Below are 27,968 nucleotides of genomic sequence, written 5' to 3' on the forward strand. Positions count from 1 at the left end.
TATTGTTGGACAGACACCTTCTGCTTCTTTCTCCGAGATCGCATGTGTGAACCAAAAGCTCTTTGGGGAGTCGGGACTCCCGAATCCCTTGCCACATTCGTATCAAGACTTGATCTTGGCCACCGACATTGGAATATCGGATGGGTGTCCCTTTTTTCCTTCCTTGTGGAAGCCTGCAGCTCAGCAACCGCACCGCCCCCAGCTATGTCATGTCTCGGAAGCGCCTTGCCTCATCCATATTAAAAGGTGAATGTAGCAAGTCGGGAAGATACCTACCCGACAACTTCAGCAACAGCCTACTGGCCAGCCCGTCCTTCCTACTCGGTCCGACCGTCGCATCGGCCTTTGCAAGTCATTTCGACTGGGTCTCTTGAAGGGGCTGGGCTGGGCTGGGAGGGTGGAGTGGCGTTCCCGGGAGCCTCAGAAATCTTCTCGCCTATCTTTGTTTGTAGTTTGCTCTGCTGGTGGCAGCGCAACTACAATCCACGACTGGTTGGCGTAGACAAATCCCAGCGTTTTCATGCAGCTAGGCTTTGTCCGACGTAGCACATACGGGTTCCCGCTTGATCTCTCTCATCCAAATGATTCATGCCTGCCAGTAGTGATCGTTTCTGGTAGTGTGGTTATGCTGTGTTTCTGGGCTCTGAGCCACTCTATGCACGCACCGCACACATCATGATAGAGGTTCCTCTTCCTCGGGACACTTCTTGAGAGGGTGCTGGGCCATGAGTACCATTTCCTCGGTGCTGTATTCCACTGCACGAATATAGGTTAACACCACTTGGTTATGGGAACGTGAGGAGGGCACAAGGTCTTTCAGCAAGCTGAACAGCGCCTCTAGCGACGGTATGGGGTACTCACTGTGCTTCACGGGTAGGGTAGGGCATCAATCTGGCATTAGCCTGTCATCCTGCAGTTAGACAAGCTGAGTGCAAGGGGACTATGCGCACACCTTCTCCAAGCTGGTATTTTGCATGACATTTCAATGTGGGGACTCAAAGTATTCCGCACTTTATCATTGACGCCTGGGCGGCTAGAGTCATCTTCATGATCAAGTGTTGCATGGAATCATATATATGTCATGGATAAGTAAGTAGGTATGTAGGAGCAGAACATATTATTTTCTTGTCACGGGGCGCGAATTCACCCCAAACCGTTACTCGCCATCCCCTATCTGAGGTACTCAATGACCGAGTGTCATTATAATGGCTTTCAAGGTCGCGGCCAGTCAGGACTAGCATTGTTTTCTACTCTCCCGAGCCACCCCTCCCTCGTCTCGGCCGGCTTCCATGTCTTGTCATACCTTTCACACGCATCCGCCACCAGCTTTGCCAGTTGCTTGTGACACGGTGCTTTCTCTGACAGGCCATTGATTCTTTGGCTCAAGATACGAGGGGTGCTCTGGATGCACTATACAGCCTTTGCAGGTGTAGTACCAACTTGCACGCACATGGGTAGTCTGTGAGCTTTGAATACAGGTCACTTGTCTTGGCCCAGCATTGATTCATCTTGATACAGATATCTCCCCATAGTATCCCATGCCCCCAGTGCTCTTGTACGTTGACGATTCCCTCTAATCCTACCTTGGCGATGGTGTCTCGGCAGCATGTATGTCCCTGCAACATGATGTCTTCCAGTCATCTATTGTCTTTGGGTACGATAGGTTCTTAGCTAACAGGAGTGCCAGCTAATCATGATAAAGCAATGCACGCCGACTTCTAAGTTATTTGATCACACACACACACCCTTCTTCCCCTGAGTGCTCAATACTACCTACTTTATAGTCGAGTACAAGCTTTTAGGCTTGATCTGGACGGCCATTTTCGTGTCATAAAAGTTTTGTTCTGTTTTAAAGAACCGCAGGCGCCAGCTTCTTAGTGTTGCAGGTGCCATCGTCACACTCACACTCGGTCGTACTTGCACTTTTGCGGAGCACGCCGGCCCCGAAACCAACCGTGAATCGAATCTGTCGACCCGCCAGCCACGAACAGTCCAGTTCTCCCTCGGTGAAATTTTGAATACTGGCTGGCCTAGGCATAACTGTATTTCTGCAACTTTGACTCGGGCCCACGGAGTACGGGTCTACTACGTACCAACAACAGCAGCGACCGCAACAACAACACTCTCGTCGCCACGAAATCTCCGAGTCTTGTAGGAAATCATCTCCCATCATGGCTTCTCGATACCACGACACCGGCACGATGCCCACTCTGGGCCGAACCGACTCGATGGAAGAGGCATTGAACTCTTCATCCACCAACCGCGGCCACCTCTATGGGCAGTCCATGAGTCCCTTGCGCCAGACCACATTGGTTGCCATGTATTGCGCCCTCGAAACACCTCCACCAATTGATCGATAGGGTTAACCATGTCCACAGTCTCCTTCTTGGCTTGCTCTTCTCTAGCCTCGATGCCTCCATTGTCTCGACCTCTCTCGTAACCATCTCGCTCGACCTCAAGGATTTCATTACGGTCCCTTGGGTTGCGCTCTCCTACTTGCTTGCCTATCTAGGTAAGCCTATAACCAACACGGTCCAGAACCGATAATGGGACGCTGAAGCTAAAAAGTTACTATAGGTTTTGCGGTCGCATTCTCGAAACTAAGTGATATCTACGGTCGCCGCGCTCTCGTCGAAATCTCTTGGTTGTTGTTCGGTGCCTTTTCGCTAGGATGCGGCTTGGCTCAAAACATGACACAGCTGTACGATTCCATGCTATCATTCATTTTCCACTCCCTTTCAACGCTTCTAACAATTCCCAAAGCATCGTATGTCGCGCATTTCAGGGTATCGGCGGCTCTGGCCTCTATAGCCTTGCTCAGATCGGACTCTTCGAGGTCGGCCCGACACATAAGCCAGGTCTCTTGGGGGCTCTCATTGGTATGACTCTGGCCGTCTCGTTTGTTCTTGGCCCTGTCCTAGGCGGCACGATTTCACATTTTGCCTCGTGGAGATGGATTTTTTCATCAAGTGAGTACTCAAACCCTTTTAATTCCTCAACTTCGCTGATCATATCACAGTATCCCCTTCAGTACCGTAGCGCTGGCTGGAATTATGCTGGCCTGGCCCAGTCGTTATGGCTCGCGATCGAGCATGGCTGAAACCTACAAGAGGCTCGATCTACCAGGCATTTTTCTAGTTATAGGGGGTTCGACCTTGTTGGTCTTCTCTCTTCAGCAAGCCGGATCTTTCAGCATGAGCTGGGATAGTCCTGTCATCGTCGCTACGCTGACGATCGCGGCTCTATGCTGGATCGTGTTTGTAGCTTGGGAGTACCTCTTGGAAACCAAGCATTACATGGGAATCCAGCCCCTATTCTCGTCCAAGCTTGTAACTATGCGGTCATACATGGCAGCTTTGGTGTAAGCTTACCGGTTTCTAAATATCCGTGGCGTTGCTAACCGCTTACGTTTCTAAGCTTCATGGTACTCACTGGGTTTAATTACCTTGCCATCATCATCATTTTACCGGAGCGCTTCCAGATCATCAACGAACAGGATTCCCTGATGTCCGGTATCCACCTTCTACCCATGCTAGGCGCTTGCGCGTTTGGGTCGTTCCTCGCAGGCGCTATATCATCCAAGCGGAACAATACTTCTCCCACGTTGATTGCCGCGGCGTGCCTGCAACTCATCGGGGTCGGACTGCTGTCGACTTTTTCCGACGTCGACAGCGCGATACAGCCCCAGTATGGATACCAGGCCATCTTCGGTCTCGGGGTTGGCCTGACGTTTGCGGCTGCCACGATGCTCGCCTCGTTGCACGTGGATCACGAAAATCTCGCTGTTGCGCAAGGAGCCATCGCACAGGCTCGCGTCTTTGGAGGTGCCATCGGCATCGCCGTGTGCAGCATGGTATTCAACCATGGTGTGAAGCACAAGCTGGTCGACCACCTTCCCCCGGACGATCTACAGGCCTTGCAACAGAGCCCCGTAATCGGCGCACTCTTTTCGCCGGAGAATCAGAAATTGGTCCGGAGAGTTTACGCTGATGCATTCGTCAACGACATCAAGATATTCATCTATCTGGCGGCTGCTGGAGTTATTGCAAGTCTCTTCACCTTTCAGCGCCACCCGCCCCCTATGCCCGGCGTTCAACGGTCCAATAAGGAGGAGTCGGAGACACCTCGCGGGGCTCTGAGCGAAACGGAGCTCGAGGATATGTCGCGCCATCGATGTTGATTGGCCTGGTCGTGTACGCATTTTGGGTGGCTCACTCTTTGTCCATGGAGTTCGGATGATGTCGGAGGTTTTCTCAAGATACGTTTATTGCCATCACTGGCCAGATTCGAAGGATGGATATCTGACAAAAGAACGGATATGAGTGATGGCATAACACCATTGCAAGGGCACTGTTGTAGGTACTCAGGGGAGAGAGGGGTACATTTGCTTTGCATACAACCTGCACGTGGTTGGGCCTGAACAGAAGGAGATTTCTATGGGCTTCTGTAAATTGAGAGCCTTATTGTACATTTGCTGTCTCCGATGATAGGTGCACTCTGGTGTGGCCGCTTCTAGATGTAATGAATGGATACCCCTATTCGAGTTACATCGCCCGCGGATCTCAGCAGCGATGCGCCTACCGTCTACTTGAGGATACAATCCCCGTATTGTCAGGTGTGCGGGCTTGTATTGCCGCTCCCTGACTCTTCTTCCACTCTATTTAGTAAGGCCGTGTGTTGCCACTATCAAATAGTAACACCCTGACACGAGTCTTGATCCAGAAAACCACGATCCCATGTGCACAGGTGAGCATAGACATGGGGGAGACGTTTGTGATGCACTCTTCATGCACAGAACTTGCTCCTGGTCGGAGTTTCACATAGAAACAGCCCTAAGCAATGCAGGTGCGGGCGCACATCAATCCAGTAACAAGTTCGAGGTAACACCGGCTGCAGTTTCCCCTGTTGACATCTGCCATTCGCCGCAATATGCGCTTCTTAGTATATACATGCGAGGGGTTGGCTGGATGTCCGCGGAACTGTGTAGCCCGACGCCGTGGCCGTGTAAGTTGTATACGTGCCGTGGCATTCGGGCGAGCACTGCATTTCATCCCCTTCTTCGCGCCGATATAACGCAAAACAAGATGTTTGCTACAATTAGTGACTGTTATACGCACGATAAAAACCACCAAATCCTCTATTCTATGGCGTGCAGTGCAGTGCGGCGTATCCTCCCCATACGTATCTAGTTGACCTTTTACCTATACCACTGCTATCAAGGATTCGCATCCATTGGCTCGAATTGTAGGTCAGCCTGCCTCGGCATGGCCTTTGTTCAATTTGCGGAACGTCTGTCAGGCTTACGGCCGTACACGACGTGGCTTTTCAAAATGGTGTCAGCGAACCCTTCAACATAGCCTTTCTCCTGGCCAATTCGACAACCAACAACGGACAGTGTACAAGAACAGAAAGCTGGGAAAGAAGGAGTGCCATTCTGCGACTCACACGGGGGAGTAGGCCTTGATCTTGGGGTCCTGGAGGTCGCGCTTGGCCCGCCCCAGAAACTCGTCCAGCTGGTCCTTGCTCCAACCCAGCTTGGTCATGAAGATGCGCGTCGTGACGCTCTCGAGGAGGCCCGTCTGGATCTGGCCGAGGAACCAGGTGCCCAGGGTCTTTTCTTTCGGGTCGGCGGGCCACCAGGGGTTGCTGGGCCAGCGGAGGACGACCTCGGCGACGTCCTCGAAGCCGATCTCGCGCATCCAGGCCGCGTAGCGTGGCACGTTGTCCCAGCGCATGCCGACCGAGGCCAGGGCCCCGTGGATCTCGTCCTGGATCATCTTGAGGCTGGTGCCCTCGATGCTGCCGTCCTCGGACGTCTGCAGGTTCAAGTCCTGCATCTCGAAGTAGCCGCCGGGCTTGAGCGCGTCGAAGGCCTTCCGGAAGATCTCCTGCGGCCGCTTGAAGCACGTCGCGCACGCGCGGCCGTGGATGTAGTCGAACGGTTGCGAGAACACCCACTCGTCCTCGGCGTCGTCGATCTGAAACTCGCAGTTCTGCGGTACGCTGATTTGGCTGGCGTCAGCATCTACTTATCTCCCCAAGCATGACGAAGGTGATGTGTGTCTCCGAGTGGCTCACTATTCGGGCTGGATAGGCGATAGGTCTGTGCCTATCACTACAGCTGAGGGGTATGCATCGGCTGTTCCGAGGTCAGTTGGGTTTCGCCCCGGCATGGCAGAAAGGGGTAGTGCCGCACCAAAGTCCATCGCCCAGATCCCTGAGCCAGTTGCGATGTCTAGAACATGCTGAGGCGACGGTCCTATTGGCGCCAAGTGAAGGTTACCGTCGAGGGTGATTTCCCACATCTTGTGTTGTAAGTCTGGCCCCGGGTTAGGAACCTGTCGCCCAGATTTGAATGCGCATTGCCAGGAGAAGCAAGTGCCTACCTAATCTATTGAGCTCGGCCTCGTCATTTGGAAGTAGGTATTTTCCATCTTTGTAGGAATGGTACGTTCTGCCATTCTCTTCCAACCGCTCTGCGACACTCGAAGTCATCGAGTATGTTGACGTCCTGCCACGATCTTCAATATATCGTTTGCTCTCTTCGGTTTCCTCTAATCGAGACAGTGTGCATTCACTTACTTACCTGGAGCTTCCCATTGCTATTGCGGAATCGGTGTCGTTGTCATTGATGTAGGCAGTTTGACCAGGTTCTGCGTCGCGGTCCAGGTCCAGGTCCAGGTCCAGGTCCAGATCCATCATGGTAGCGTCCTGCACCAGTAGTATTCAGCTCTTGGTGCTCGTAAGGGACTAGGTGTTTCGGGGTCTTACGGTGCCGGCGGATTCATCTATGTTTTCTGGGGTCGCTATTGGCGGGAACACCAACTTGCATGAGGCCAAAGCCAGATCCTTTCTCCAAGAGGGGTATCTTTAGGTGATCAAAAGACGATGCTACTACCGTGCCTCCTTTCCGACGATTGCGATGATGCCCGGCAGCGACAAAGTAGACATTGTCTGCCGTTCTTCTCCCCTAACGCGAAAACATCACACACCAGACTTGAGCTATCTGTATTAGTTGTCCTTGTTGGTTGCAGTTCCACGCCGTACCGTTATGACAACTTGGGTCTTGGATATCGCCGAGGTGACGCTAGATGGAACGCTAATGAATAGAGATATGTCACCACCCCCTCATCTCTGCCCATCGGCTATCTGTCCTTTGCATTATGCTGCTGCTAGGCGCATGAAGTCTGACCATTTGAACGGCCATACAAATGGGATATTCAGCAGCAGGGGTTCTTTTGCTAGGTGTGACGAAGAGGAGGTAGACCCGTGACATTGCTTTTCGAGCTGCCTGTTCCAGCAAGTGGTTCATCGATCTGTTATTAATTGGTGTAACAGGCCGCTACTCTACGAGGCACTTGTTACACTGCCATCGGGATGTCAATTATCCCCTGCGTGATCTCGAACTGTGATTTACGCAAATGCTACGGCATCAGGTCCGTTGCAATGATGCGATAAAATTGGTCGTCTACCTGCCTACAGAGTCAATGTTGAAACCCCCCGGGGGCCCGAAACCAGACTCGCGGGTCGACTCTCCACGTGAAGGCAGGCTATTTTTGAGCTACCATCGGAAACTGCTGATATCATTACCTTTACATGCCCATTGCTGGAATGCTGGAGTAACTCTACCACACACGGAACCTTCTCATTCCAGGGTGCCAGTATGCCCTTCCAAGACACGGCTTGTTCCCTAAACGACCAATACCAACGACGAGAGTCGATAGGGCTATTCCGACGGACACGCAGAGAGGTGGTCAGCTGTACCTTCAGACACCAGCTGCCCTTTCATTCTCCGTTTCTCCATGCCACGCCTTCATCCCAGCTGGTCACCAGGTTCCACCTGCTTCAGTCGTCGCTAGATACGATGTCCTTTTTCGCGCCGCCGGCAGGTCCATCTATCGTTCCACCAACGCAGACCGCGGGGTAAAAAGCGCCGCAATAGAGACCCTTCTCGTGTATGAGGTCGCCGGTTCAGCCAGCACTGAGCTTAGCGACGGGCGGTCTGAACGTGCCGGAACGTACGCAGGGCAAAGCCGGTGGCCAGACCCATAAAGACGGCAATCGTCGCAATCTAAGAGCTCCGACCGGCTATCTTTGATGCGGTCTCCAGAGTCACGTTGCCGCCGGCATGCGAGGCAACTCATGCGAGTGCCCTATCCACCGCTTGGAGAACCAAAGAGACGATACCGTATGGGACGAGCTGCGCAACGCTGTTATCCCGCCCTTGCTTAGGTTTATCATCGGGAGTTGGTCCTTTCGCCCAATGCGACCCACGATGCGAGAGAATTTGCCTGGCTTCAGCCTCGGAATATCGGATCCGAATGTGTACACAGTTCTCCGAAGGCAGAGATAGACGCCGGCGGCCACAAAGACCGGGCCAATAGTGAGATAGATGATTCGCATTAGAAACCCAGTTTCGCCCCACTGGTTCTTACAGGTCATGATGCGACCAACATCTATCAAGACCTCACAAACGAGACCAAGACACATGGCAAGGGTCAAAGTGAGCGCCTGCCGCGCCTCGACGTACGCGCCGAAGAAACTGAGGAGACTAAATGAAAAATAAAACTTAAAGAGAAAAAACACGACGTTGGGCGCCAAAGTCAATTCCGATAAAGGCAGTAGGACCGATCATATTGGCAAATGGCCGGTGTACAATATCGAAAAGCGGAGGCTATCGATAGTTTGGCAGCAGAACCCTTGGCTGTCGGTGAGCCCATTGTTGGATTATACAGGAGAAGGGCCGTCTAGGTTGGTGAGCGAAGATCGCCGAAGAAAATTTGTCTCGGAGAGAGCGTCTGGTCCGCCAGGGCGCCCGCCCAACAGGCTCAATATCAATGTAGGATCACGAGCATTGTCAGCGATGGGGTGTGCAGCTTGGGTCTTGGCAGGTGACTAATAAATATGGCCCTCCGGGTACGAGGACGCTCGGTAATTGCGTTGGGTCATTGGATGTAGACATTGCTCCGTCGAGCTAGCAATTGTTTGGGCTGAATTGCTGATGTAGTCGTATCTTATTCAAGCCAAAGCGAGCACCATATGACCATGGCTAGGTAGCCAACCGTGATGGATTCGCGTCAACAACAAGTGTATGTCGCCATGAGTGGAAAGATATCCTTAACCCCCCCAGTTCTGGGATGTCAAGTGTATCTTCGTTGCGTACATCCTGCGTTAAGTGCGGGCCTCGATCGTCTACCTCAACCACTCAAGGCCTAGAACCATCCTTGGTGGCTGCAATAAAAGGTTCAGCGGCATACCAGAGTACATACATCATGTAGGGGGTTAGGTAGGTATCGCTACATACTGGCTTGGTGGATTTGAGACGCGGCTCGTCCTGCCGAGTAGCGTATCAACGACACGTTCTCGTATATAACATGAATACTAGATCAGCTCTCGTGGGGGTGGAATGCAAACACGTCGTGTTTGAGGCAAACAAAATAACCTCTCTCATGGTGACGAGAACACCATCTTGGGTTGTCCTTGGTGCTTTCTCTTGGTATGTAGGCAGGCCCTGTTCAGAATTTTCCACCATTTACCCCGGTAGGCAAGCCGCGATGTCAGGTGCTGGTGTGCGGAAAGATGGATACCTCGTGTATTCGTGTTGATTTTTTGGTCTCGATAATGCTCCAGAAATGCCATGTAACATCAGACGTGCATATGTGGCCCTCATACTGCCGTAGACGTACATATGTGGTTGGCAACCTCATTATCAGAGGTCAATGCCATGCCAATAAAATGGGCATCTTACTCGATTCATCAAATGCGGCGCCAACGCCTGTATTGGGTTGAAAAGCTCAGTTGATGCCACATGCAACACCACCAATCATCGACTTGTGTACATGGATGGATCCTTCTTCCCGACTTCGACGGGCTGACGACTGCACCGTCAGATGGCCGCAGGCAGATTCCATTTTTACCTTTCGGCACTAGAAGCTGTGCTCGGCGGCAGGATCAGTCCACACACTGATAGTATCTCTCTGGGCATTAGCAAAGCAACCCTGTTGACAAATCTGTACCTCGACTTGCCCAGCTTTGGTCGCTCTGGAGAAGGGGTTCGAGCCGCCTCCGGTCAATAGATACCTACTAATGACGAACCCTTGATGTTGATCTCCACGGAGCAAACCGTATCACGCACATTCGAGGGCGGCGTAGGGACATCAGGTAACAAGACGAACTTCGCCAGGAAATGACTGCTACTGGCACCTTGAACGTCACACACCAAGTGAATATCAGTGGAAGGACCAAGGTCGAGACTTCGTGGCATCGAACGGCACCATGTCCTGGATACACATGCATAACACCGTAATTGAAGGTTGGAGCACCAGTAGCATTTGATTGATGACATATCAGCAAGGCACAGCTGCAAACAGCATACACCATATCAACGAGAAACACAACAGCTGCAAGACCCAGGCCATGTTCACATCTCCACGAAAACCACCAAAATGACCAGCCTCTTCTTCATGGCATTGCTCGAAGCAATGCGCACAATGAAAAGATGATTGCCAACAAAAATTCCACTGAACACGACCCCGAAGGATAGTGTAGCAAGACAAACGCCGCGATGTGCAATGCAGGTTTCTCAAACTGGCCCAAGGAATACTTGATCTCCTCGAGCCCCAGCAAGGTAAGTATGAAGAAGAAAAGGAAAAGAGAAGTTAGAGACAGAGGGAGCGGGGGCAGGAATTTATACCCTTCCAGAGGGCCTCAGTGGGGCTGGCTGATCCAGACAGCAGCCTAGCTGCCTGAGGAAGCCCCACTAAAGTTCAATGCTTACCTGAGCCTCCTAAGTACGTACCTAAAACTGTAGTCAGCCAAAAGGCAAGCTCAGCCAAATAGAAAATTTTGATTGGCCAGAACGTAAGCATTCCCCGGTGGGAGTTTCCTCATTTAGGTACCACCTAATTCAATCGGAAAAAAACAAACCTTGATGGGCATTTTGAGTTGCCGATGTGTACTTGATTGCTCGTTCTCCTTCCTCCTGTCCTTGAGGAGTTCTGATCGCAACTGCCTCCAGCACCTCCCATTCAATTGACGTAGAATCATTGTTCAGGTGATTAACACTGTGAAATGCAATTGAGACGACCCTTGATGCTCACCTTTGGAAAGGGCCACTTATCGACGCACCTTGAAGCATGAAGTAGCATCGTGTTCCACTGCTACCTGCATGCACTGTACGCACCAGCTACACTGATGATACATCATCACGACTGTCTTCATGGACGATCGTCGCGTCACGCTTCTGGCTCTATGTACTACCTCCTGATACTGGGAGTGCGGCAGTAGTTGGCTGTATTAATCTCCCTTGGTACGGAGTAGACACTTTGCATGCTTATGTATCAATAGTGAAGACACGCTAACATAATCGACCAAGAAATTGAGGGTAAGTGATGTTGTTTGTCTTCAGAGCTTATCTCAGTATGTAGCCTCCCACCAATAGGATGCAGCATAATGCTGAGCAGAGGTGTTGTTAAACTAGCATATTGATTAAATGCCTTGGCCTGGTGGCCTTGCCTAAAAAGGGTCGATCGGAATTTCGATCAGGCGAAGCGCAATCCGGACCAGAAGCCCGGGCTGACTTCAATTGTTGGTTGAAGGAGGTTTGCAGCTTGCCGAAGCCACCTAAGGTTCACCTTGGCCGACAGGGATTGCGCTCTGGCCAATCAAGTCCACCTTTGACTGGTGCCACCAGTTTGAGAGTTGAGCCATCAGCAACAATGTACGTCATTGTGAGAGCCACAGTACGCAGCAGCAGCCATTGAACAGCATGTGTCCATGCAACACTCTCATTCCCATAAACCTATCGTAGAATGCTCTTCCACGCAAGATACAACACGAAGATAATGCGATAGCCCGATACATGTGACCTATTCCTGCATCTTCAAAATGCTGTCTTCATGCTTTGGTTGGGGAAAAGGCAGCGACGCGGAGCGCGAACCTCTGCTGCCGCAGTATGAACAAGACACGCACCTCCAACGGGAACTTCAGCGCAAGCTCCATAGCTACCAGATGATCCGGGCCCTGACTCGAGGATACATGCCCAGCACTGAACAGACCATCATCAATCTGCGCACGCTCATGGCCAGCGATGTCCTCAATCCTGACAACCCAGACTTATCAGACAGCGGTAAGAGACTGGTACGCCTCACCAAGCAGTGGCTCCACCAGTTTATCGCGCTTCTGCGAAACAAGAACAGCCAGGACCAACTGCAGGATCTCATCTGGTTCTTGACCAAGAGCAGAATCTCAGTAGACATCGCGGATCTGCAGGCTCGAGCCCAAAAGTCAAAGGCCAAGGCCGATGCCGCCGCTGCTTACAAGAGCCTGCAAACTGTCGGGTCGCTACTGTTCACCAACCGCGATTTCCGCGTCTTCCTTGGCGATCTCAGCGTCGTAGGCCGGGAGATCTTCAAGGACTCGGCCTTGCTTTGAGTTCTGCCGCCGAGGAAGCCGGCAAACAGCTCGAGCCCTCCGCCGAAGAGCAGGCAGGCGTTGCAAAAGCAGATGGTCCGGCCACAAATGGAAAGACACCGTCAGGACAGGAGCTGCAGGGCGAGGTGGACGATGTTGCTGATATCGTGGCCGCAAAGGGCAAAGACGTTGCCCATGCTGCCGTAGAGAGCGCAGAAGACAAGCTGTCTGGGGATGAAGGCAAGAACTTGCTCAAACGACTACAACAGGTTGTTCTCAACCTTCGAAAGCGCACAGACTACTCAGACTCGGTGTCCACGCTCGGTCTCCTCATCAAGCGTTATGCTATAGTATACTCACGCGCAGCCGAGGAGATTGCTGAGGTCGCTCAAGACGATGTGCACGAAAACCAGGAAACCGATCGTGCCATGAAAAATACCTGGGCCTTCGTCACGAGCTTTGGCGACAAGAAGGAATGGGATAGATGTGAAGAGCTCTTCAAGAAGGTCATGGCTCACAAGGACAAGGACCCCGAATTCGAACACTTTATACAGGAGCTTGGTGATAGTCTGCAGCGACTCCTGACAGATCCCGAGTTCTTCAACGATGCCGATAAAAAGCTGAAGGATCTGCGCGAGGAGAGCAAGAAGATTGGGACCGAAGGCAGTTTGCGTCATGATGCCGACGAGCTCCTGCAACAACTATCAGTCACTTATCAGAGTATTCTCCGGGACGAGGATGTCCATAACTTGATGACAACCACTCTGCGCATTTTTGGTGTCTTATCGCCTACCAACACCGCCACCAATCCCGACTTGATCCAAGACGCACTGAGAGTGTTCGTCCCGCTGGCGATATCTGCTATCCAGTACTTACCGATCCCACGACTGGAAGTCAGCACACCACACATTGACCTGCTGCTAGAGAATCTCATCGTCGAGCCAGGCAAGACTGTCAATCATACATCATTCCTCCCTTACAGATTGAAGATAGAGAACTACAACGATTTCGAAATCCGCAAGGCGCGATTCCGCACGGCTACAAGCACAACCAACTTGCTACTGATCAAGATCGATGGTCTCTCTTGCCGTGCTGATGAAATGGGGTATTGGCTTCGCGCCCACAGCGGACTTCTCCGCCTTGCCGACCAGGGAATAGCGGGGTTTGCCCTGGACGAACGCGGCATCGATATTCACCTTGAGGTCGAGGTCTGCCGCGAGCGCTTGGAACAGATTCTAACGCTGAAGGCGGTTCGAGTTCGCGTACATAAGCTCAACTACAGCCTCAAGAAGAGCAAGTTCTCGTGGCTGGGCTGGCTCATTAAGCCTCTGCTCCGACCGATACTTAAGGCGACTATGGAGGTTCAACTGGCCTCTGCCATTAGCGAGTTCCTTCACGCTGCCAATCGCGAGCTCTTGTACGCTAGAGAAAGACTGCGAGCAACTAGGATCTCGAACCCTGACGACTTGATGACATTCCTCAAAGCAGTAGCCTCGAGAATATTGCCCGAGGAAGACCCCAATCTGTACACGCGCGTGGGCGTCGATGAGCCCGGCAAGGGCGTATTCAAGGGCGTTTATACTCCTGCCAGTGTCGCAAAGTTGTGGCATGAAGAGGCGGAGCAGGCGAAAGATCGGATCGAAGAGTACGAGATTGGAGGCTGGAGAAACGAGGTCTTTGATACCCATGTGCGAGTTCTGACTTGATTATCACCCATTGCACGGCTTTTGGTTTACGGTGGCTCTACTAAGAAAAACCTACATGCTTATCCACCCACCGTGTTACGTCATTCGGAGCTTGTTTGCCATGGGCGCTTGTCGGGATTTATGCTTACATAGTATTGACGAGGCGTTAACGGCGTATTGTATGGTAAACACTGAATATGAGCTGGGAGGTAATAAAAGCTCGGTCTGTTTTTTTCCCTACAGGCATCAGCTGAATGCGAGAGAGTGTTCGGTCTCGTGGCACCAGAATTGGTACCTCGATCAGCAAGCGAGGCAGTCAGGCAGTTTTTTATTGAGGGTCCCATTTTCTTAAGCTGACATTTGCAGTTCCCACCATTTTCTGCCTGCTTGCGAATGCAACTACATGTACCTAACCTATGTGCGAATTGCACATGTACCACTACACCTGGACCGGCTTCGCATCCCAATTCCGGATCGAACCAAAAACCCTAATATGGGATGACCGGGATGGAGAATTGCGCCTGTGGCCTGGAAGTAGACCCGAATCCATGGCTTCAGACGGCCGTTGAAAGGATTGCAATTTTTTTCTAGAACTCCTCTAGAACGACGCCACGGCATCTTGGCGCAGCCAGGCACAAGGGAAAGCACGTTAGTGAGCCCTGTCGCCAGTAGTGCACCTGATCTGAGCGCTACGACATTACCCCCCCCTCAGACCCTGACTGGCACGCTGGGTGCTGGGTTGCCATGCCTAGCATGCGCAGCACCACGCGGGCCACCGGGCTTGCTGTCAAGTGTGTCACTGCGCATTCCTCCTTCCACTTCAGATGTGCCATGTACCCTGCCGCCTGCCCGCCTGCCCACCTGCCCACCTGCCCGTCCGCCTGCGGATTGTTCGCACCTTACCTACAGTAGGAGGTACGGCCAGGATTACCAGAACTACCTGAACTACCAGAACTACCAGAACTGCTAGGCTGCGAATAAGGCCCAAGGTAAGGCAATCACTACTGCGTAAGGAGGTTAGGAGATAATGGCCCACCCTAAAGTCCACCTATCAACTGTGGGTAGGTGGTAGGTGGTAGGGAAGGTGCTGCTGGGCACGCAGCACGCTGGACTGGGCTGGTGCTGGGCTGGTGCTGGGCTGGCGAAGACTGGCGCTGGACTGGACTGCCTGGCTGGCGGCCACCCCCCTTCTTCTTCTCTACCCTTTAAGCCCCCCTCTGCTGGCCCCCTGGTCCCATCACCATCCAGTGAGGTCTGCCAAGCCTCTGCGAAGTAGCGTCTACCTGACATATCTGATTGATCACTGATCCACTGTGGTGGCACGCCCCGGCACCTCGGAATTTGTGCACACCACCCGCATTTTGTTAACTCCTCCAAACCTATCTCTGCCTGTCGCCCGTCCCTGAGTTGTTTCCCGTCACCTCTGCTCGACTAACCATACTTCTTCTGTGCCTGTGCGTTTCCGTGCATGTTACCGCGGCCAAGCCACCTATCACTCCCTCCCGTCCACCCTCTCTCGTTCTCAGCCGAAGAACACCACGACGAACCCTTCCCAGCTCGACCGGGGCTGGCGCATGGCGAGCGCTGTATCCTGACCCAACCCTGGGTTCAATGATGCATCTTCGCCTGCTCCGCTGCATGCCTACCCGATTACCCGCGCTAGCCACGACATGATGGCGCAGACCGAAACCCGTCTCGATAGCACTATCGTAGAAGTCTTAGCGAACGACATTCGGCCGACCTTTATCGTTGAGATTGCTGAATCTGCTTCGGCCCCCCAGCAGCCGGAGGAGCACCCGCAGCTCAACATCGTCCATGTCAACCCGGCTCTAGAATCGAAACCGGGCCTGCACGACGAAGTGCAAAGGGTTACCACCAGTGGCCATGGGAGATTTTTGGCCTGGATCGGAGGCAACGACACGTTGGACGGAGACACCAAGTCGAAGACATTTATGCACCACGACATCTGCTGGTCGCGTACGCCTTTCCGCCAGAAATGGGTGATCGTGGGGTGCAACAAGCAGGTGGCCCATAACAAGGCCCTTGTCAAAGAGCAGATCGCGGTCAAGACCAAGGAGGCAAACGAGTCGATTGCAAAGTTCCAGTCCATTGCCGAGTTCATTCCCAATGGCGCCTGTTTTGGGGACCGTGAAGGAAATATCACGTTTGCTAACGATGCATGGTATCGTATTATAGGAGTACCAAAGTCTACTCCACTTGAATCACAAATCTTTATGGATCGCATCCTCGAGGAAGACAGACACAACTTGACTCGAGCCTGGTCCGAAATGAGGCACTCGGGCACCGTCAGCATCGAATTCCGCGTTCGCGGCGATAGTGACTACCCCTTGCATCCCCCCATCGGTAGTTCCCCGAGCCTGGAGAAAGCCGGACTCGATTTCACTGCAGAGAAGCCCAAGACGCGCTATATATCAGCAGCGCTAAAGGGCGAGCTATCGCCTGATGGTACGGTTGTGCGGGTCTTGGCCTGCCTGACCGATGTCACCCTCTACAAGTTGGCGCTCGAGGAGGCTCTGCGGCACGCTCAACAGCACCAGAATTTCAAGGAGATGGCCGAGTCGGCAACCGTTGGCATGTATGAACTGAACATGGCCGGCCACTTGCAATGGGCGAACACGGCATTCTACCGAATGTGCGGTCTCGAAAAGGCGGACACCGTCAACGGTACCCTCAAACCGTTCGAGTCCTGCGTGGTCGAGGAAGATCTACCTCTCATCCAGCAATCTTTGGATAGGTTGGTTGCTGGTGGTCGTCACGAGCAGAGAGCCGAGATCCGTTTGAAGAAAACCTGGACTGAAAAGGACAGCTCCGGGAATGAGATCATTGCGCCGCGATGGGCATCAGCAACTTTCATGCCTGTCAAGAACTCGGAGGATACTATTCAGACCTTTACTGGCTGCCTAGTTGACATGTCTCTGCACAACTGGCGGATTGAGTCGGAGAGACAGCACAAAGAAGAGGCCATCCGCCGCCAGCAAGAAGCTATCAGGCGACAAGAAGAAGCCATCGAGTCGAAAAGGCAACAAGAAAACTTTATCGACATGACATCGCACGAACTCCGAAACCCTCTGAGTGCCATTATACAGTGCGGCGACTCCATTCTCGCTTCTCAGACCCAAGTGAGTGAGCTACTCAACAATTTGCGTTCTGAGCTCCCTAAGACGGTGGTCACTCGAACGGTTTCAGATAGCATTTCGAGAGCGTCAAACTTGGTGCAAAACACCATCGAGAGCGCCGAGACTGTTTTAAGCTGTACTCAGCACCAAAGCCGCATTGTGGATGACATTCTAACCATGTCGAAAATGGACTCCAACCTCTTGTCTGTAACCCCGACCACCGTCAATCCCATCTTGATCGTAAAAGAGGCGTTTAATATGTTCCGGGTAGAGGCTCGGAGCGTGGACATCAACCTCACGATGACAGTGGACCCCTCCTATACCGACCTGAACATCGAATTCCTCGACCTCGACCCATCGCGGCTCAAACAAGTTCTCATCAACCTCCTGACCAACGCATTGAAGTTCACCAAGAACCAGGCCCAAAAGGAAGTTTCGATAAGAATGAGCGCTTCCAAGAGTCGGCCCCGAGATGGAACCTCATCTGTGCAGTTCATTCCTCGCACATTGGAAGAGCCGCAACAACCCCAACGAGTACAGACCGGAGTCGACAGCACCTTCTTGATGTTCGAAGTCAAAGACAGCGGGCAAGGGCTGAACGATGCCGAGAAAAAATCTCTCTTCCAGCGATTCGTTCAAGCATCACCCAAAACCCACGTCAAATACGGTGGCTCGGGGCTGGGCCTCTTTATCTCGAAACGTTTGACCGAGATGCAGAATGGGGCTATTGGAGTAGCATCGGAGCCTGGCCATGGATCGACCTTTGCCTTTTACATAGAGGCGCATGTTCCCAGCGATGCAGCAGCTCAGGAGGCCCGGGAAACGAACAGAAACCTTGAGAAGATCCTCAAGACCCCCACCGGCACACCGACCATAGCCAACCACGACGGCACCACTGCCGAGGACAAGCTGATCCACGGGGTCCTCATAGTGGAGGACAATCTCGTCAACCAAAAGATCACGCAACGGGCCTTGAAAGAGAGGGGCTACAACGTGCAGGTTGCGAACCACGGCCTGGAAGCGCTGGAGTTGTTGGAAAAGACTGATCGTCGCGGAGGCGACTTTCCGCTGTCTGTGATCATGATGGATATGGAAATGCCAATCAAGGATGGATTGAGTTGTACGAGGGACATTCGTGAGATGGAACTGGAGGGTAAGCTGAAGTCGCCTCGGATCCCCATCATTGCGGTGTCGGCGAATGCCAGGATGGAACAGATCGAAGAGGCGAAGGCGGCGGGATGCGACGATGTCCTGGTGAAACCGTACCGGATACCGGAGCTCATCACTACGATGGAGAAGACGGTGCGCAGGTTGAACATGAACAAGAAGGAAAAGGGGGAGGGTACGGAGAAGTAAGTGCTACCTACGCCTTCGGGCTTCCTATCAGTACATAGGGACGGAATTCCGATGCTGTTGAGGAGCATCGAGGGGGCTGTTGCACACATCTAGATGGTCTAAACCCGAATATTTTACAGGAACGGAGAGTCAAAACACTGCATTGGTTGCGTTGCTGTTTGATTAGATACCCCTGTGCGAAAGACGAGGATATACAGTTGCAGGGACCGCGATATGGATGTGTGAGCTGAAGGGTATTCTGGTGTGCGGATGTACTCCCGTGGAAGACATGCTGTGGCTATGAATGGTTTGGCAGCTGTACCTGACTCTTGTACTTTGGGGAAGACCACTGGCGAATAAGAAATATTCTGAACCATGTTGACGACAATGATCCCGAGGAGTATTGTTTTGGGGGAATAATATGCGTGCGCGGTGAAGTTGTGTTGGTGCCACCGCATTACATCGGCTGGCCTCGGAAGTCTTGGAGCTTTTCCTTTCTTCGGCTTCCCCCAAGACTTGGAGCATTCGGACATGGTTTAGGTTCGACGATGGATCATGCAGTGTCTCCGGATTCTTTTACAGTGTCGGGACGATGTTTTCAATTACCATGCGTTCTCCGTCCGGCGAACCCCCACACTCATGTCCGTCCGTGGGCGTGTGTGTAAGCGGGATGATCTTTGACCCGTTTCAAGCATATTGGATTTCCTGCAGGGGGCGCATATGGCTATTCCTGGCACCAGGCACCTTGGTTGTTCCGAGGCCGCCTTGATATGACTTGGCTTGACGTGGCCTTCCCCTTCGTTACTCTGCGATTGGCGTTCTTTTGTGGGCTGAAAAGCAGCTCCCGAAGTCCGCAGAGAAGGGAAGGATCTGCATTCCGCTCGGGACAAGACAGATTAGCGTGCATCGTCACAGGGGCGAGGGGGGAATATCCTTCATCGGAGGCATCCGTCCGAGCTGAATCCGAGGCCTGAGGTAGGCTACCTTGCGCGCCAAGGGACCGGATGGACCGGTAAATGATTGAGAGACGTTGGTAGGTCGGAATGGCAGATGACAAAATTGTCACTGCTACAACTCCATATGGTTCCTTCCGTTGCATACATAAAGGCACGACTCCGTCCTCTCCAAACTCTATGAGGCGTTAGTTGAGCCAGTAGGCAGATACAGATCAAGAACAGCAGCTAGAAAGGAAAAGATTACACCAAGTCTCCCAGAAAAGAAAGACAGACACACAACTCGCGAACCAAGATGGCACCCGTCCACAGAGTCACCATGTTCAAGCTGCCCGATACCTCAGCCCAGCAGAAGCTGATCGAGGCATACGCGACTCTTCTCAAGGAACAAAAGAAGGTCAGTCAATGGTACTATAGCACCTCAGAAAAAGAGAGGGAGAGCAACATAAACCGGAACCCCTCTAATACTCCCCCATGTTCATGACATGTCGCCGTTGACCGTATACTGACTCATTGAAACATGACAGGACGGCAAGCCTTACATCCTCCACATGACGGCCGGCGAGGCCATGGCGGACCCGCGGTCGCAGGGCTGGACCGTCGTCAGCAAGGCCGAGTTCGCGAGCCTCGAGGACATGCGGTACTACGACGAGCAGTGCGAGGCGCACGCCGCGCTCCGGAACTACGCCAAGGGACTTGGGATCCAGGGCGGGCCTGCGGGCGTCATGACGGTGTACTACGAGGCTGGTGCCAGCCTGTGAAGAAGAGGAGGGCAAGATGATCATACATATATATCATACCTTCTCTCGTTGTGTGACCTGGGAGGAAGTGGACGGTTGGTGGATTTCGCCAGGGCGGAATGGAATGGCCATCGCCACTCAGCAGCGTGTGGATAGATGCTTGGTTGGTGTTAAGAAGCACATGATATCTCTCTACTCTTGTCTAGTACTAGAATAGAAAATTCGCAATGCCTGTCTACCTACATTTATAGAAAGCATATACAGTTTATATCAAATGGTTTGTAGCTATAACGGCAATTCCTCTCCCCCCTAGACCCCGACCGATGTATTCTCCTTTAACACCTTTTCCATCTTGTCCCACCCCTGCTCTTACGAGCGGAACTTCTTGCTAGCTTCACTGAACCCCATACCCCCTGGATAGCCTCGGCCATCTTCTCGTCCGCCTCGACCTGCTTCTTCATCAGCGGCAGGGCCTGCTCCGCCACCTCGGCCGGCAACACCACGACCCCGTTCGCGTCACCGATGAGATAATCGCCCGGCCGGACCGTCAACAGCATTCCTTCGTCTCCTTCGTCTTGCTGCTGCTGTTGCTGCTGCTGCAGCCTCACGGGCACGTTGACCCCCGCGACCTTGAGCAGGGGCGCCGGCGGCGCTGTGCCGACGTCGCGGGCGAAGACGGGGTAGCCCAGCGCGCGCTGCTCCTGCACGTCGCGGAACCGGCCGTCGATGACGGAGCCCACGGCCCCGAGCGCCCGCGCCTGCGTCGACATCAGGCCGCCGTAGACGGCGTTGGGGGTGCCGGCGGGGGCCGAGACGAAGACGACGGCGCCGGCGGGGACGTTGTCAATCTGTGTGGCATGCTGTAAGCTTTTACATCCAGAGGAGGAACATTTGGACGGTACGTACATAATGGGTAGGGTGCTTCGGCGCCGGGTCGTCCAGCGGCACGTACTTGACCGTGTAGGCCGGGCCCACGATCTTGGTGGGACCGTCTTGCCGCTGGGGCGACCACAGGGTCAGGCCCGGGAGGAAGCCGCCATTGCGGTACTTGAGCTTGCAGAGGGCGTCTGAGACATCGCACCTGGTTCGTTCAGGTCAAGTATTAGTGATCATGTCGCATTATGCATAGTGCGAAATCAGGCAATCGAATGGGGTCGTACGATGTGTAATCCTGGAGCGCCTTGATGATGTCTTGTTGAGACATGGCGGCGGCCATGCTGTGGAGCTTGCGAGTCTGGTGATGGAAATGGCAACGGCCGGTAAACGTTCTCGAGTATGACTTGGCGGCTGATCTAATCATCGAGGAAGCATCTGAGAGTCGGTGATGGGCATTGACAGGAGACAAGTGAGTTTGATTTCGTAGGGATGCTGAAGATGCGAGAACTATCTTGGTTACTGGTTTGGTTCTGGATTGGGATGATCGTCACATGCCGTTAGCCCGAGACGTGAGCCGGAGCTTCTTAGACGGCCCCGCACGCCGGATATGTCAACCAAAAGAATGCCGGCATGACCCGTATAGACAGCGGTGGAGCTCATATAGAGTCACATATACTTATGGGTAGCTAGGATAATTTCAATAATTTAGGTAACCATGTATCTTAAAGGTATATGCAGATAACTTCGAGCAGTGCGCATGCTCTTCACCAGTCTGGTATTGTACTGTCTTCCAAGTAGAGCAATGTTGGGAGTGACGACGTATCATTTGGTAGGACAATCCTCGAAGTAGCATGAAGAAGAAAAAACGGCGTAAACTACCACAAAGGTGCTGAATCGTTCGTGTACCCGAAAACAGTGAATTGCACGATCAATGACTCTTATCTTACGCAGCCGTTGGAAGCGCCGCCGCCGCCGCCGCTTTAGCCTCTGCCTCTTTCTTCAAGCCCTCCATCCACAACCGCAGCCCGTTGCTCAGCTGCCCCGCCACGAAGCGCCGAATAGCCCACGCCAACGCGCCGTGGAACGTCTCGTAGTTGTAGTACTCGCACCCGCCCTTGCCGTCATCGACGAACTCCTGGACGCGCTCGGCGCGCACATGCCACGGGTCCCCCTGCGTCTTCCACGCGACGCGGATGCCCTTCTTCTCCCCACCACCACCACCGTCCGCGTCGCGCACAAACTCCTCGAGCCGCGTCACCTCGAGATACGTCTTGCGCGACGACGCGCTGTCCGGGTCCATGTGCACCTCGAAGTAGAACTGGGCGCCGAGCAGCAGGAGGCCGGCCCTCTTGTCCTTGTCCGTCGGCAGCATCGGCGCGAGCGCGGCCGGCACCGCGTCCAGCGCGGACGCGGGCGCGGGCGTCTCGACGACGGCGCGGGGGATCCATTGGCCCCACGACGGGTAGGTGGACGTGTCCAGCGCCACGGCGAGGCAGGTCGCCGGCGGCGCCGCGATGGTGGTTGAGAAGATGGCGGTGGACGAGCCGCCGGGCCCGTAGGTGGGTGTGGGGATGGTCTCAGCCGCAAAGGTTGGGGCCTGGCCGAGTGGGATCTCTGTTGGCTTCATGATGGCTTTTGTCTTGCTTTGTTTCTTCTCTGGTGGAAGGTAGAGATAACAACAGAACTAACCGGCAGCACTGCAAGCGATTGATTGTTTTATTTCCCTACTTGCCTTGGTTGTCCGGAATTGTAAGTACGAAATGGGTTGATGGCAGCGGGGTTGGTTGGGTTGGTGGAAGAAAAGTGACGGTGTTGGTTGCTGGCACTTGGAAGTTGGCTGCACAATTCGCTAACCCTGAACTGCCCAAACAAGAGCTTGCTACAGAGGCCCAGGCGTACATGACGGGGGCTTCCAACCTTGTTAATCTACGCTGCCTGTTAGAATTAGTCTAGAACCGATACACTCCCTACTACTGTAGACAATGATGAACATTTGGTTACTCACGGTCACAGCTTCGCGTAGCATAACTGGGTAGAACGGTATTTCAGGAGTATTATATTGAATGGCTTCACCTTGGATTGTCTATGCCCCGGGCGGAACCGTCTCACCTATCGTAGCAGCAGCTAAGCAGTGTACGATGCCCATTCATAATGCTTGCTGGAAAGCATGCCGGGGCTATAATCCTGTCCAATATCTGTACACACTACAAATGCACCCGGCTTCATTATTGTGCTCTCAAAGCATCTTTCTGGCATACTCCCCTGGCTTTTTTTTCTTTCTTTCTCTCCTTCTCCTTCTTCTTCTTCTTCTGCCAAACCGGCCTCTTAGCCAGCCCAGTTCCGGAATATTCATCCCAAGAGTGGCTGAAGCTGCTGCCATGCACGCTGACATTATTGCACAGGGGTATCGATGAAACCATAAATACCAACGCCTTCCAACTCTTTCCGTGATGGGCTAAAATGCAGACATCTACGAAGAAACGCTGCCGCTTGCGGCTCAGCGCGTCGTATGGCACATTCAACTGCACTGCACATCCAGCATGTGCCGCAGATCAAATGAAAAGGGCGTGGATGATAGGAGGATATACTACAAGGCTCGGGATAGCACGGTAGCTACCATATCTGTCAAGTTAAGTTGTGCTGTGTTTACTTAGATGGCGACGCCTTCAAGTGGCAACACTTTGGTCTCATCCCCGCCAAAGAACTCTCTTCGATATTGGAGAATGGCGGACGTGATGGAATCGAAGTCCTTGAGACGACTGGAATCGCTTTTCAGGTCGCTCAGCACCTTTCTGAGGCCGTCAATGAAACGGCCCTTTTGTTCTCCGTTGTAGGAGTCGACGGAGCCCAACGAGGCAATGATGTCCGAGTCTAGAGTCCAGCAAGGGTTTGAGGTCAGTCATCCAAAGGGGGAAACATCCAGGATCCACGTGGTGTGTAGCGCAATGTATATTAAACCGTCTGGACTCACCTGAGGCAAGCATATCGGAAAAGTGCTGATACTGGCAGCTGGGCCCGTCCGGGCACGATTTCCGTTCATCAGAAGATGGGCAAAGAGGTTTGTTACAATCAACGCGCGAGCTATACGTCTTGGATCTAAGACCCCCGCGTACTTCATCCATATACTTTGGGTGGAACCTGTAAGCGCGGAAAAATCTCAGCGGGCTCTGGTACGACAGAAGATCCTTTGACGATAGCGTAGTCGCTTGCTCTTCAGCCTGTGTCATGGTTAGTAAACTGCGCTCCCTTGGTGAGCGGAGTTGTACTTCGCCGCTGGTAGCTTGCGCAGTAGGTTGGGAAGCTGTCTCGATGGGCTGAGCCGGGCTTGGCTCGTAGGGATCATCGTCGGGGATCTGACTAGCGGTAAGAATCATATGCGGAAAAGATGTGAGGGTATCTACCTCTCCTTCCTCCTCTGACCCCTGCACTTTGTCATTGCCCGAGATTTGACCCAGCACCGGTTCATACGGATCCTCTTCGTCGGCCGATAGGTCAGCGACAGAAGCTTGCAGCGATGCATCTGCATCGTTAGCCACTTGTATGGCCGATTGGGATTGCGATCCGGCCAGGGAAAGGCTTGTGCTGGGCTCATCCAGCTCCGACTCCTGCACAAGCTCCTTAGAAGATCCTCTCGAGGTTTCCTTGACAGATGATGCCGCCTGCTCGACTGATGGAGCACTGTTCTGCCTGATCAGGGAAGGGGCAGTTGGCTCTCCGGTCTCGGCTGACTCGAGGTTCATATCCTCTCCTTCATCACTAGATGAATCGGACGAATCAATATCCATATCGGATTTCTCGTTTGAAGAAGCCGGATCCTCTTCTGTTACTTCAGGTTGAGGTTCGGGTTCTTTGGCTGAAGGCGCCCGAGGAATGCTGCCGTTCGCCGTTGCTGAAGCGGCAACAGCGGGATCTTCTTGCACTATGTTGGTCTCGGGCAGCTCTGAAGATGGGCGGTTTTCCATTGTAATGGGCACCTGGGCGACGGGTTGAGGCCGTTTGTAGTCATCGGCAAAGGACTGATCTGGTGTCGGGAGTGGCGACTGAACGGTAGGGTTGATGGCATCCGCCTCATTGTCCTTCAGTGCGTCCATCTCAGCATTGAGCCTGTTCCGCTCCTCAAGTCTTGCCTGTACCTCCAGCTCTACCTGGGCCGCTTCCATCTGAAGTTGCTTCAGCCTTTCTTGCTTCTCTTTCAAAGCAGCGTCAATCTGAGGTAGGTGAAGGCTAGCAATTCTCTCACGCCTCTCGCTCTTTGCCCTCTGTGTAGCCTTGGCAAGCTCCGAAAGCTTCGGTAACTTGAGGGAAGAATTTGATGTTGGGGCCGGGGAACCGGTGATCACTGGCGTAACGGAACCATTAGGCTTCTTGGCTGCCTTTTTCGCCTCGGCTTCGGCAATCCTCTTTTTGGCCTCTTCAATCTGTCTGTGGAGATGATCGAGTTTGTGGTTATGCTCAGGAGGAGTTTGGACGGGGCTGGACTTGTGCTGCCATGCTGGGGCAGTTGATAGAGGAGGGAACGTCCCGAGCGAGTTGGGTCGGCTGGGTGTGGCGCCACCAATGCTCTGTATAGCAGCACCAGGAGGCCCGTCGATGGGCGACCCAATGTCCATCTCAATGTCTTCGTCGTCATCATCGTCGTCATCATCACTAACGTCGATGATCAGCCGCTCCTGAGTTCGTGTACGCTTTAGCATACTGTTACTGGAGGAGTAACCATCAAAGTCAGAAGCGACAGGTCTCTTCAGATTGCGACTCGGAACGCCTGGCTGAACTAGTGAAGACAATGCAAGACCAGGAACTTTGGTGGTAGCAGGAGAGCCAACTTGTACGTCGGCCTTGGGCGAGTTGTGGCTAGATCTTTGGGGCGTAGCTGTAGCCCCAGATTCAGGTGCAGACCTATCAGAAGACTGCACTCGAGACGCTGTATTGGTTGATGTTGGGTTTGTAGCATTGTTTTCCTGCTTCCTCTTAGCCTCTGCCTCCTCTTGGGCCTTCCGAAGTGCGGCAAGCTTTTGCTGCAGCTTCAAGGTATTCTCGGCCTTGGTCTTTGCTTTGAGCTGCGCAGGAGACTCGGCGGGCTTCGGAGCTACAACAGCTGCTGCGATTGGTGAAATTGACGATGTGGTTTTCGTTGTGTCTTGGGCGGCCGCGCTTTTTTGCTTCTTCTCTGCCAACATACGTGCAATCTTATCTTTCCGTTCCTCGGCCTTCTTGTCGGCCATAGTACCGCTCGAAGCAGTGTTCGTCTTGCCTGTAGACTGGTCTGAAGATTGAGTTGGAAGTGTGCGCAACGTAACTTCCTGAGGTGATGTTTGTGTTACGGATTTTGGGGGTTTTCAGAGGTTGAGTTTGCAGTTGGCAACGTCGGCTTCTGCACAGACATATCCAAACCCAATTCTGCAAACAAAGTCTTCACAATTTTTGGGTCGACTCCCTCATCAATATAATTCTGATATCGAACCTTTAGGGGCCAGAGCCCTAGTATTGCCTGTTGGGCTTTCATTTTCGCTTCAGCCACAGACTTGTAGGGTGTGTTTGATGTCGATTGCGACTGTGCTAGATTCGACATTGGCCCACTCGGTGTCCCAAAATCAACAGGTTTCTGTATCGAGGAAGTGTTTCGAGTGGCGGCCGAGTGTACAGGTTCTGGAGTTGAGATGGTGCCTGTATATTGTCAGTCGGAAAAGGCCACGAAGAGTGTACTGAGCTTGCTTAGACTCACGTTCTGTCCTGGGTGGTGCCTTAGACACTGTGGGGGCCTCTTTTTGCACTTCCCTTGGAGACAGGTAAGGCGAATAAGACCCTGAGCGATCCCGGACTCGGACAGCATCAGGCTCACCATACTCACCGGGTGAATATTCCTCATCGTCTTCCTCGACAGCAGGCATCGAGGCCGAGGTACTATCATTATTGATTTCTCCCTTGCTAGAGCCCGTGTCATAGATGGAGGACTCATCGGCATCGCCCGCACTGCCCTGATTATCAAGAGCCGTGCTGGATGGCCTGGAGGCATGAGCGGGCTTGGCGCTCACAGCATTGGTAGAGTGTCTTGGCTCGTATAGGTCCTCAAACTCGCCCTCGCTTAACTCACCCTCCTCGAGAACATCTGTGGTGCCAGTAGTCTGGGCAGGGCGAACTCCAAAATGGGAGGCATCAGCAGGAGCAGGAGCCTGAAGATTTGCATGCAAATTGTTCGTCTTCTGTAGCTGGGGATCGGCGGAAACAGGAGTACCCTTCAGGGCATTCACATTGCCTTGATGCCATAGCGAATCATTCACAGCTGGATATGCCGGCGCAGCTACCGTCGAAGGGAAGGCACCTCCCATGCCAAGACCTGGTATTCTGCTGCCATTTTGCTCGAACGAGTTGTTGGTAGCGACAAAATTACCCGAAATGAAGGCAGGATTCGGTGCCTGTGGTACCGCTCCATAAGACAAGCCCGGAGGTTGGCTGGTGTTCGGTATATATGGATAAGTCTGCTGTGATTGTTGGCCGGGATACTGGCCGTACGCGTAGGGCGGTTGCGACATCTTCGAGGATGTTTGTACAACCAGATGCGACTGAGGGGAGAGATGCTCGAGATTCAGTGCGACCCAGGTGAAGCAAAACTAAATGAGATTGAACAACGCCACCAGCATAACGGAGATTCTTTCAGGATAGAATTCTTTGTCTGCCTGCAAAAGTCGCGATCAAGAATTCCTGTTTGTTAGATGGGAACAATTCAAGCCACGTCTAGGGAGATGGTGCATGTCAAATTCCGCAAGTGAGTGACAAAAAAATGTCCGCGATCTGGAGAGGTTGCCTCGTTCACCAAGTGGATGTCGCGAGGCA

At 53.0% G+C, this 27,968-nt stretch overlaps 8 protein-coding genes across 8 annotated transcripts; 4 read left to right on the plus strand and 4 right to left on the minus strand.

The window, feature by feature from the left end:
- Positions 1 to 2,171: 2,171 nt before the first annotated feature.
- Positions 2,172 to 4,180, plus strand: PG997_009696 (uncharacterized protein; the record flags this gene model as incomplete). Its single annotated transcript, XM_066814011.1, has 6 exons — positions 2,172 to 2,320; positions 2,379 to 2,512; positions 2,578 to 2,701; positions 2,764 to 2,898; positions 3,020 to 3,361; positions 3,418 to 4,180. 6 exons carry the CDS (start codon positions 2,172 to 2,174, stop codon positions 4,178 to 4,180), a joined length of 1,647 nt encoding a protein of 548 aa, XP_066665973.1.
- A 1,261-nt stretch (positions 4,181 to 5,441) lies between these two features.
- PG997_009697 (S-adenosyl-L-methionine-dependent methyltransferase) lies at positions 5,442 to 6,702 on the minus strand (the record flags this gene model as incomplete). The annotated part of the gene is made up of 4 exons (XM_066814012.1): positions 5,442 to 6,003; positions 6,079 to 6,319; positions 6,387 to 6,538; positions 6,587 to 6,702. The coding sequence occupies 4 exons, from the start codon at positions 6,700 to 6,702 to the stop codon at positions 5,442 to 5,444; spliced, it is 1,071 nt and encodes a 356-aa protein (XP_066665974.1).
- Positions 6,703 to 11,886: 5,184 nt separating this feature from the next.
- Positions 11,887 to 14,117, plus strand: PG997_009698 (bactericidal permeability-increasing protein; the record flags this gene model as incomplete). Its single annotated transcript, XM_066814013.1, has 2 exons — positions 11,887 to 12,393; positions 12,447 to 14,117. The coding sequence occupies 2 exons, from the start codon at positions 11,887 to 11,889 to the stop codon at positions 14,115 to 14,117; spliced, it is 2,178 nt and encodes a 725-aa protein (XP_066665975.1).
- Positions 14,118 to 15,766: 1,649 nt separating this feature from the next.
- On the plus strand, positions 15,767 to 18,589 carry PG997_009699 (virulence sensor protein bvgS; the record flags this gene model as incomplete). The annotated part of the gene is made up of 1 exon (XM_066814014.1): positions 15,767 to 18,589. The coding sequence occupies one exon, from the start codon at positions 15,767 to 15,769 to the stop codon at positions 18,587 to 18,589; it is 2,823 nt and encodes a 940-aa protein (XP_066665976.1).
- Positions 18,590 to 19,816: 1,227 nt separating this feature from the next.
- PG997_009700 (uncharacterized protein) lies at positions 19,817 to 20,282 on the plus strand (the record flags this gene model as incomplete). Its single annotated transcript, XM_066814015.1, has 2 exons — positions 19,817 to 19,918; positions 20,049 to 20,282. The coding sequence occupies 2 exons, from the start codon at positions 19,817 to 19,819 to the stop codon at positions 20,280 to 20,282; spliced, it is 336 nt and encodes a 111-aa protein (XP_066665977.1).
- A 314-nt stretch (positions 20,283 to 20,596) lies between these two features.
- PG997_009701 (uncharacterized protein) lies at positions 20,597 to 21,465 on the minus strand (the record flags this gene model as incomplete). Its single annotated transcript, XM_066814016.1, has 3 exons — positions 20,597 to 21,121; positions 21,168 to 21,342; positions 21,422 to 21,465. 3 exons carry the CDS (start codon positions 21,463 to 21,465, stop codon positions 20,597 to 20,599), a joined length of 744 nt encoding a protein of 247 aa, XP_066665978.1.
- Positions 21,466 to 22,080: 615 nt separating this feature from the next.
- Positions 22,081 to 22,764, minus strand: PG997_009702 (uncharacterized protein; the record flags this gene model as incomplete). Its single annotated transcript, XM_066814017.1, has 1 exon — positions 22,081 to 22,764. One exon carries the CDS (start codon positions 22,762 to 22,764, stop codon positions 22,081 to 22,083), a length of 684 nt encoding a protein of 227 aa, XP_066665979.1.
- A 1,023-nt stretch (positions 22,765 to 23,787) lies between these two features.
- On the minus strand, positions 23,788 to 27,667 carry PG997_009703 (uncharacterized protein; the record flags this gene model as incomplete). The annotated part of the gene is made up of 4 exons (XM_066814018.1): positions 23,788 to 24,008; positions 24,109 to 26,437; positions 26,599 to 26,801; positions 26,860 to 27,667. The coding sequence occupies 4 exons, from the start codon at positions 27,665 to 27,667 to the stop codon at positions 23,788 to 23,790; spliced, it is 3,561 nt and encodes a 1,186-aa protein (XP_066665980.1).
- Positions 27,668 to 27,968: the final 301 nt, after the last annotated feature.

Source organism: Apiospora hydei (assembly GCF_038363865.1).
Source record: "Apiospora hydei strain CBS 114990 chromosome Unknown utg000007l_segment0_segment0, whole genome shotgun sequence".
Lineage (NCBI taxonomy): Eukaryota > Fungi > Ascomycota > Sordariomycetes > Amphisphaeriales > Apiosporaceae > Apiospora > Apiospora hydei.